We start from the raw sequence: 11,442 nt of genomic DNA, 5'->3' as shown, positions 1-11,442 counted from the left end.
TACTTATAATATATTTGCAACTTTTTAACAACAAATAATAATATTTATATATTAAGAGCTAGAACACTATGCTTACATGCACTGTTTCATCTTAACATAATATAGCATAACATAGCAAATTGTACATTCTGAATAATCCATACCAACTTCTTTATGCTTAATATTACAGTTATTAAAAACTTATGAGGTTCATACAAAAATATTTTTACTATTAAATTTAATATTAGGTAAATTAGCGTGTAATATTAATCATAAGGGAGTTAAATAGATTATTTAGAATGTACAATTTGCTATGTCATGTGTTTGTAAGACAGAGATAGTGCATGCTAGTATAGTGCCCTATTTATCAATATTTTAAAAGTTATATTATTGTAATAATTGATCATCATCTGCAATGTTTGTTAGCATTGTAGCTTTTTTTCTTTTCACCACAAATGGTCGTTGTGCCAAATATTTTTGTATGCAATCTTCTATTTCTTTATGTTGAACATTCTTAAATTTTATCTCTTTGCGGATTGCTTCTATAAAATTATAAAATGAGAAAAATAATCAGATTATTTATTATTTCACAAATGTATTCATCTCAGTCTAGCAGGAATGGTGAATCTATAACAGTTATGGCACACATGTCACTATTTTTGAAATCAGATAATTTAAATATAAATTATAACACAACATTTTTATTTTACTCATAGTATAATAATGAAATTATCTAATATTATATAGTCCACCATTCCATATGTAGCATAATAGTGACTCACAATATACTGTATTTATATACAATTTCTAGCTTTATAGTATATACCTAACTACTGTGAAAACTACTTATTGTAAGAAACATACCTATACATTTTTATAATGGAAAATAAGAACACTAATATTGGAGCACTATTCCCTATTATAATGAATGTTATATTTTATATAATATCTTACCAAAAATAATGGAACAAATATTTAACGTGGAAAAAGATTTTTTGTTCCTAATGCCATAAAATGAATATACACATAGAAGTTTGTCGTTAAATAATTTTTCGAATATGCGTTTAACTGAATGTTTTACGTCTTTACCCATTGACCAAGTAATTTCAGTAATCTGAAAAAAAATAGAATTATAAAATGTACATTTTTGAACCACTACATATGAAACTATAATAAAAATGCTTTAGATTTTCAAGTTTTAACAATCACAATATATAACACTATTCAAATAAAAATATATCACTTACTAATTGATACCTAAATTCATTGTTTTGATCAGGGTTTATTAGTTTAGCTTCCAATGCTTGTAATTCATCCGCAGTATTGATAGTTTTAATAAATGGTTGGTCTATTAAAGATTGATTTGTATGATTGATTGAAGCTGTCATTGCAGGTTTATCAATTTTATGTTCGATTCTCTCAAGAATATCGAACAATAATCTGATGTCATACCGTAACCCAGCAATTTGTTTTCCAACAAATTCTAATTTATGCTCTAAAAAAAAATATTTAAAATTAATTCTACTTAAAAAATGTATTTGTAAGATTATACATAATTTTAAATAACTATTAAAATTGTTATAATGTATATTATTTGAATACACTTGTTTTGAAAAAAAAAATAGACACCAATACACCATGCATGATTATGTACTTACCCAATGTTTTTATTGTACCCATTAATTCATCATTATTAGTGTCATAACTATTATTACAATGTTGTAGAACCGGTTCAGGCTGTAGAACCTCTATTCCATCAATTGAAGAAACTATACAATAGTATTTAAAAATAATATATTATAAAAACAGTTACCTATAAGTTTTTTTATTTTTTTTAAATATTTATTTACTTGATGAATCTCTAAGTAGTTTTTCAATATTATTAAACAATAATTTATTGTTTTTTGGAATGACTAATGATGATGCTAAAAGAGATGAATTTACTACGGGTGATGTATCTGAACCTGAAATACTTTTATCAGATGAAAGAGATTTTGTGAATGGTTCATATGAAACGTCTTTGTCTGAATCATCTAAAATTTCAACATATAAATTCTTATATTGCTTACATAAAGGTTAAATTTAATTTTTGTTAAATATTGGAGTTAACTATAGTATATAATATAGTATCAAGAATAAAAACAATATCATTAAGACACAAGATATTTATGATAAATTTCAGAACACTGAATACCATATAAGTCCTTTGTATTATATCTAGGAAAAACTTAAATAATTTAAAAAAGTAAAAGGTATAAGGATAATTTAAATAAGTATTAATACATAATAGGTATAAAAACTTACCAAATTCTGATGCACTTGATGATTTTATAGGACTATTATATTAAGGAACATCCATTTCAATTGGTTTTTCTTTTAATTTTTTAAAACTGTTATTAGAAATAACAGTTTCATTTTTCTTTTTTTTTCTTTTGGTATTTTCATGTTTAGATATATCTGAAGTAATAGTAGCAACTTTTACTTTAGATTGTGCTTCAGAGAGTAATGCTAGTAATTACAATATTGGTAATCAAAATAAATAAGCACTTCAAATGTATAGGTAATTACAAATTATATAATTGTATAGACGTTAAAGTTTAAATTAAAGCAGCCTACCAATATTTCTTTTAAGCTCTCTCGCTTCAAATAAATCAAATTCAACTGTATTGTAAGGAGATCGTCTACTGATTAATTTATTTATCATTGCCAAAGAATACATAGATGATTTAAGCCAAGCACATTTACCCAATAATGCATCATACCAACAAGATGGAACTGTAGATACAGAATTTTCTTTACTGAATATTACAATAGAATACACCATGTTACACTGTTAGGATAACTACCTACACAAATTAATAAAAGATAGTTTATATATTATAGTTGAAACAAAAAGGTTATATTAAGTTTATACAACAGTTATACAGACAATATAAAAATAATATACATAATTTATAATTTATATTCATTAAGTTCTTATGAACTATAAACTATTATAACAAATTAAAAAGTTTATATAATATATAATATTTAAAATCTTTTAGGCTATTTAATAAAATAATAATGTTAATTAGCCAAATATAATAATAATTACAGAACTAAGTTCTTATTCGTTATTATTAGTATGTAATATAGGCATAGCAATATTATTATTACAGTCATCACCATAAGATTTAAAAACTAAATATTTCTTATTAATATCATTTATATAGTATAACTTAAAATCGTCAGATAATTTATTTACAATAAAAACATTCAATTTTTTGGATTTAATTGGATTTTGATAAAATAAAGTTTTTTTAGTAAATATTTTTCCTACAATTACAATCTGTCCAGTATTTAAATCTTTTATAATATTGAAAACTTTAACTACATCATTATTCAATGTACCAAAATAGGAATTAGAGTCTTTATCAATTTTTATAGTTATTAATTTGTTAGTTAAAATCAGGGTTTTATACTGATTTCCTTGAAGTATAGTATTTGATAGGTTAGGTTAGGTTAGGTTATATTATGTTGACTTTTTAAAATCGGGCTTTCATCTTGATATGTATTAGGATTATTACTGGTGTTAATGTCAATTTCTTTGAAGCGTTTCACAATTTGTTCTAAGGGTTTTTCATGTTTTCTTAACATGGCCTTAAATGTTTTCATGAAATTCTCAAACGGAAAACAACTTGCATACAACTTACATTATCCAATGGACCAAATAGTTTATAATTCTGACATAAGTGTAATAATCCGTGTATATTATGGGAAACCAAATGTTTACCATAAATTACTTGAAAAGATTTAACAAAATAATTTAAAAGACCTTGAGCGAATTCTAAATATTTGCCTAAATTAGGACTTATTAATATTACCATAGAAATATGAAAAACCATAAAATTCATATAACACTTTTCAGATAAACAATCTTTTAGTACCAAAGATCCAGAATAAATTAAAAATTGCCGAAGCTCAGTGGCTTTCCATCGACAAATTTCTTCCAAGTCCCTGGGTTTTCTACAGAATTCAACTGGAATATTATTTTTAATGGAACGTAAATTGGATGGAATTAATTTAATCTTAGAGCTTGGAAGGCGGACTGATAATGGTCCTTTCATCCATAACAAGATAAGTTTGCGCATTACTCCTAAGCATGTTAGATGCATGTAATCTAACGAAAATTTTTCTACAATATTAAAATTAGGCAAGTCTAAAAGTATGGTATTTATATTTGTAATATGATAATCTTCGTGGGTTCTTAAAACAAAACTATCATGAGTTCTCAAAGATGACATATTTTCTTTGTATGGGAAATAAGTACGATTACATAAAAATACACCTTCTTGTGTACATTTTGAACAAGAAGCAAGTCCTGTATGACCTTTTGTTTTTGTCATGAATGATTTGGCAGGTGCATCACAACATATTGCAAAAATGCTTACTGGAACTGATGTTTGATTAATTTTAAGGCCATCAGTTAATAATAGTTTAGTTTCAACTATGAAATCATAAAGAAATTCATTAACATCTGTAGGTTTGCTTTTCCCCCAAAATAGACCAATAGGAAATACCTTTTTTTGTTTTTATGTAACTATCGGGTTTAACATATGCTATAATTGGCCAAAGTTGACTGTTACTGCTATGAAATATTGGAAGTCCATCAACACCAATAACTAATTGTATTTCATTTGGAATATAATTTAAATTTGAAAAAAAAGTAAGTAAATAGTTAGTTAAGCCAAAATGAAAATATTTTCCATTTGGATTGACAAGACGGATTTGGTTAGTGTTAATTTTAGGAGTTTGAAGAAGGGTTCTTGAGTCTTTGGGAAGATCTTCAAAACCTTTATGCTTCTTAGAATAACTAATAATTCATTCAAATGACACTGTGGTATTTTACATTTAACTGCCCATTCTTTCAATTCAGATTGAATAGATACATTATTAACATTTGTAAGTATTTCAACATTCGATGAAAAGAGTGGAGATATAAAAGACACATTATTGACGTTATTATCAGAAAGTAATAGGGTACTGTCAAAAAATTGTGTTTCAATAGTATTATCAGAATCAAATAAATTATTGTCAGAAAATTGTGTTTCATTATTATCTGAAAGTATAGAAGTTGCAGATATATGTGCTTCATGGAGTGGTGATTTAATTGAGTTTTCAGCAGAGGATTGGACTAAATTATTTTCCATTTTTGCATCTTGATTTTGCAATTGAATAATATTCTCCTACGAGTACGCAATGAAACATTTGATGGATTTCTCCTTGAAATTTTATTAATTTTAGGCATCTCTATACAAGAAAAACAAACATAAATGTCTATCAATGTTCTTATTGATGCTAGTATAATTTATCAACTATTTCATTATTAAAGAAATGAGTAGAAATATATTTTATACTTTTTATGTATGTTTATACATTATACATGTAAAATAATAAGATAGCTATTGTGGTATATTGTGTAATATAATATATTTACAAACATTATAACATTATACTCATTCTAGATCACTCATCTAAATAACTCAAATAGAACTTTGGTTCCTCAATAACAATATACCTACTATTTAGCCCTGAGTCCTAAATTATATCATCCTACAGAAATCAGCAAAATATGTATTCATAGATAGTCCTATATAAAAATACAACACACTATAATATTCCAATATCTACAGTTGTATCAATAGAGTAGATAATATAAAATAAATTAGTAACTAGTAGTATAAATAGTATGAATTAGTAAACTAAACTAAAATAAAATAAATCTCATTCTTGTACCTACTTATTATTAATTTATTATACCAAAAAAAATGTTAATTTCAATAATAATTCATCCAATACACACCTAATAGTATTATTCAATTACAATATTTATATATTATGGTAAGTACAGCATAAAATTAATAGTAAAATAGAATAAAATTAACTACCTATGTATTAAAAGTAATTGAAATAAAATTTTAAAATATTTTGTGATACCCATAAAGTATTTAAAAAAATAAAATAGGTATCTACTACCTATTTAGATTTTTCTTAATTTATTTTATCATCAAATAAAATTTCCAATAGGTACTATTTAATTAAAATAGGTTTTATGGATAATTTTTAAATTATTTAAATATTTTACTTTTAAGTATTATATTTACTAGTATAATATTAACTATAATCAAAATCTCTTAGAATATATGGGTGTACAATATACATATACAATTATATAATTTTAATGTTAACAAAATATATAAAATAATAAATTATATAATTTATTATTTATAAAAAAAAAGTATTATTTAGTAATACATTTTTTTTTCAGTCATAGCAAATGTATTTAAAAAATAATCATTGTATAAATAGACATTAGGCACATTTTAAAATGGACAAACACAAAAGTAATTTAGTAATACACTAATACCATATAGTTTGGATTTAGTATAACTTACAAATTCATATAACTATTTGTTTTGTACTGTTTTTAAAATATTATTATGAAGGATAGTGTATTTTGACAAATGTCAATCAATGGCAGTTCTTACGTTTCTAGTACATTTTGACCTAACCTAACTAGTAACTAGGTAAAGTAGTTTAAACCAACTTGGGAAATAATACATTTTTGTACTTATACAAAATATATGTTAAGGTCATAGGCGAAAATAACGTTTGAGACTTGGGGGGGCTGAAGCCCTAGCTACTGAATGAAGTATTTATGGAAGTAATTAACACCTAAAAAATGTTTAATACAACACATAGGTATATTGTATTCTGCATACTTAATTATAATTTATAATAAAACATACTTAACATTTTTTTCAAATATAAGTAGGTACTATTTCATCTAATAGTTTTCAAAATTATATTTATAATAAATAATACACATTATATACCACATAACTTTTAGGAAAACAATAGGAATTATTAATACTATAAGTATGGCTTTAGAGCAACAAGTAACAACAAAATAATATAATTATTGGACACATTTTTATTTTAAAAAAATGTACAAAACACATTTTTAAAGTTGTAATCTTCTGTCGGATTTAGCAAATGTGTTTAATATTATTTCAGTATCTACTATTATATCTTTTTCAATGTTTAATATTGCTAAATTAGTAAATCGGTCCTGAGTCATGTTAGCTCAGACATATGTGTTGATCCTTCTCATAGTTGAAAAAGACCTTTCACATGTAGCCGAGCTCACGGGTAATGTGATTGTCACTTGCATAATTTTATATAAATTAGGAAATATTTCTTGCTTTAGATGATTTTTGATATTTTCAAAATTAACTTCCTTCATCATATTTTTTAGTACATTCATTTCACTTTTTAAGATGGAACAATCGATATCAAAAGTATTCTGTACACAAATATAGTACAAAATTTGTATGGTTAAGCGCACACATGTGTTAAGTACACATCTATGCATTTTTCAGGAATGATTTTTTAAGATTTAGGAGGCTGTAAGGAGAAATCATCATAAAACTTTCTTTTGAAATACAACATATTTAACATTGTTAACTTCCTGTGAATAATAATAAAAGAAAAGAAAATCATTAACTATTTCAACAAACTTAAGATTATTGATTTCAATTAATTAAGCGTCACTTAACACAATTGGCAGTTTATTTAAAGTATTTATCACATTTGTTATTTATAATAATTTATTAAAATATAATTAACAATTCATAATAATAACATAATTTAGTCTTTGAAAATAAGGAACATAATTTTTAATGTTTTAAGTCATTCATGTATAACAATTGTTACTCTAGATACTAAATAAAAATAAAAAAATGCATCCCTTCGTTAAAACATAAGTTTAAAAAACTTAACTAAATAAAATAACCCTTTTATAAAATTAACTGTAAGTAGTATTGCACTTTTAGATTGAAGTAATTTTCAATTGCACCCTTACTCATCATCATAATCACCGTCAGAGACTCTATTTGAAATATTTTTTTTCGTAGTAGGAATTTCTTCAAAGAAATGTGAATACTCCTCTGGTATAACTTTTTTGTTAAGTAATGACATCAAATCTTTTTTTTTTTCTGCACTTATTAATAGTTTTTTTTCGTAAAGCTGTTTTGGGACTATAGTCGACCAATCGAATGGGTCTTTATGTTGAAGTCTTGTTTTTTTATCTAAAGCTATATCGATTTCCAAAAATTGTGAATCATCAAGATTATATTTAAATTGAATAATCTGAGGTTTAGATTTTTCCACTCTGATCCATTTAATTTTTATCCAATTGACTTTTTGGTTTGTAACAGTGGTTGATACATTTTTAACAGTTCTTCCAACTAAATCTTTTAAGTCATAAAAATCATTATAGCTCATCACATTTACCTGATATGGCCTAAGATTTAGTCTTGCAGTTGAAATTAGAAGTGCCCATTCACGAGTTGTATAAATGTTTTTATGTTTACTTTTTCTCTCTATGGTAGCATGCATCGAGTCACATTCTAAGTACGAGTGACCTGATTCCATGAACTTCAAGTCTATTAAGTCTAAATTTGTTTTCTTGTTAACTGCAAAGAGCAATGCTGTGCAAACAAATTGATTACGATTTTGCCCTCCACACGTATCACTAAAAGCTGTTAAATGGGTTACTGAATCTGGTAGATTAAAAAAAATATACTTTAGTAAACAACTTCCTATTTCGTTACTACCTTTTTTTCCATTAGTTTCATCCCATACAAAACAAAATCCATCATTTTTGCTTGCATCCATAATGGTAAAGTTATACACATTTAATTTACGTTTGTAATAAATTTGACTATCACTTGCAAAGGGAATGCTTAATATTGCTTGTAGATCAAAAGTTACTGATCTGAAATGAAGGCCTTTATTTTAAATTGCCTTTTTTTTGTCCTCAGCTTTCATATTCATTGCTTGATTTTCCCTTAACTTATGCATTTCCCACTCTTCTTGTAATGCACTTTTATTTGGTGCCATTTGATATGAATTACATTTTGTACATTGATCTTTCTTTGGAATAAAAAATGAAAGACTTGGATCATAATCGTGAAAAACACTGCGATATACAAAGTCAGAAACTGGATGAATATTATTATTTTTACAGTATTCATCACGATACAAACGGTACATTAAAGACAGATTTAAATCCGGTGCTAAATATTGCTTTTTAGTATCTTTTCGGCAATAATGGGATTCTACTCTGGGAAATGAGTCGATATGCATTTTAACATGGTTTTTAATATCATCTGATGTTGAATTATACCTTTTTAAATTTATCTCAGATCTACCATCATGGCCAACATAAACTCCTGTTTTACTAACTTTCTTCATACAAATTTCAACTACCCTATGGCTTATAGAAAAAGTTGCACAAAAAAACTTCAAACACACTCTATTTTTTTCTCCAGACGAATTACATAGAACAAATTCTCTAGATGTTTTTCGTTTATCATTTGATAAAATTTGTCTTCTGTTAACAGGTTTATTTAAAATCAATGAACTGAGCAATAATTTCTGTTGTTTGTCATCTCCCAAGTTCCAGTATTCTTTACAAATAATAAAACGTTGTTCTTCTGATAATTTATCATTACATTTAAACCTAAAAATGAAATATTTTTTCTAAGAATAATGTAATACTTAAGATCTAAAATACAAATAATATCAATACATTTATTTACCTGCATTTTGAACAATCAACAGATTTTGGAATTTTTTCTGTGATTAATTTGCCACTTCTATTAGTATAATTTAAGCCTTTCAATCTAAGATTTTTTGATATTGTTCTTTTCCATTTATTTTTGTTAAGTTTTTTGGATCTTTTTAGTACAATTGGTTCTATTTCATTAATCTCTAGTAGACTATCTACAAGTTCTAAAATATCATAATATTATATTGATATTATAATAATTATTACTAATACTTATTATAATACTTTTAATTTTATCATTTTAAATTATATTACAATTTAACATGTTAAGTATTAAAACTTATAAAATAAGTACCTTCATTATTATTTAATCCGTTTAATGTTTGGTTGTTAGAAAGTTCTACCCCATTTAATGATAGTAATGAACTATTTTGATTATCATTTGAACAAATATCTGTTAACATTAATTCATAATAAAATAAATCCAATGTGTATAGTGAGATTAAACTAACAAGAGCCTATATAATTATACTAATCAATTTAATTTTATACTGTTATTTTGAAATATTTTATTGATAATACTGATTGATAAAAAAATACCTAATTTTGGTTCATTATTAATAACTAAAAGTTGTTATTTATATTATAATTAAATTTTAAATTACCTCTGTCAGGTACATTTTTTGGCATATCATCATCTTCATCAGATGAAGAATCTATAATTGCCATTGATGTTGGAACATAATAATCACTTGAGTCTGAGTCTTCATAATTCATACTACCACTATTAGACTCAGAATCAAAACAGTATGGTGGTGACTTGTTTTGTATATCTGTTTAAATAGATAATTTAGTAACAATTTTTATAAAAACTATTATTATTCATACTTGTATTTGATGTATCTTTACACATTGCCAGTAACCTTCTCGTTCTTGAAGTCATTGTACATATAAATACAATTATTTATACTTATAATTTATAAAGAGGAAACTATTTAAGTACGTGTAATTATTTATCTAACATTTTATTAAAACAGTAAGACTTAGTTAATAATATCTGATTAAAATCTTTACAATTAATATTATTATCATTCTATTGATAATATAGAATTGCATTAAGGAAATACAATGTTACCAGGCACAATATAAATAATTATAGATGAATTCTTTAAATAAACTATTCTATTATCTAAAGAGCCAGATGTGTTAAATGAAATAACCGTCATTAAACGGAAATGACAAATGTGCTAAGTGCTCTTATCACATATGTGATAGATACCTAAAGTAAATACAACATCTGACATCTGCGTAATATGACGTCACAAGAGTATTTCATATAACTCATTTGTGCACATAAAAATACACAATTTGAAATGTTTATTTCATTACATAACACATTTTACACAAAATTTGCACTTAACACATGTGTGCGCTTAACCATCGAATTTAATTAAAACAAAATAATTTAAAAAAAGTATTTGTCAAATGGAATTCATAATTCATAAATATTTATTAAATACAAGTTATATTTATTTAGTTATAACATACTTTATAAAAATCAATCACAAAAGAAGATTGGGTGTTGAAAATTTAATTTAAATAATCCATCAACTGCTGTTGCAATTTTTAAACTCTCCTCTGAAAATCGGGTACTCAAACTAACTATAATTATGATATAATTATGATTATGATATTATTATATGATTATAATATGATTATAATCTTACTTATTGAAGGTCTACCTTTAAATGTTTACACATGTCAACTACTACCAAATTCAATCTATGTGCCATGCAGTGCACATAGATAGCATTCTTAGCTTGAGGGTGAGCTTCTCTTAGCTTTGTTTG

The 11,442-nt window shown here is 24.9% G+C and overlaps 2 protein-coding genes across 2 annotated transcripts; both read right to left on the bottom strand.

The window, feature by feature from the left end:
* Positions 1-1,659, bottom strand: LOC126555408 (uncharacterized). The gene is made up of 4 exons (XM_050210329.1): positions 1,638-1,659; positions 1,227-1,474; positions 934-1,093; positions 1-521 (listed from the first exon to the last, which is right to left on the bottom strand). Exons 1-4 carry the CDS (start codon positions 1,657-1,659, stop codon positions 367-369), a joined length of 585 nt encoding a protein of 194 aa, XP_050066286.1. The 3' UTR covers positions 1-366.
* Positions 1,660-7,613: 5,954 nt separating this feature from the next.
* LOC114132889 (uncharacterized) lies at positions 7,614-11,031 on the bottom strand. The gene is made up of 5 exons (XM_050210328.1): positions 10,481-11,031; positions 10,258-10,425; positions 9,948-10,046; positions 9,624-9,816; positions 7,614-9,544 (listed from the first exon to the last, which is right to left on the bottom strand). Exons 1-5 carry the CDS (start codon positions 10,533-10,535, stop codon positions 8,818-8,820), a joined length of 1,242 nt encoding a protein of 413 aa, XP_050066285.1. The 5' UTR covers positions 10,536-11,031; the 3' UTR covers positions 7,614-8,817.
* Between the last annotated feature and the right edge of the window lie 411 nt (positions 11,032-11,442).

Source organism: Aphis gossypii, unplaced genomic scaffold (genome assembly GCF_020184175.1).
Source record: "Aphis gossypii isolate Hap1 unplaced genomic scaffold, ASM2018417v2 Contig00838, whole genome shotgun sequence".
Taxonomy (NCBI): Eukaryota; Metazoa; Arthropoda; class Insecta; order Hemiptera; family Aphididae; genus Aphis; species Aphis gossypii.
The sequence above is the reverse complement of the archived record's forward strand: the minus strand, read 5'-3'. Positions and strand labels throughout refer to the sequence as shown.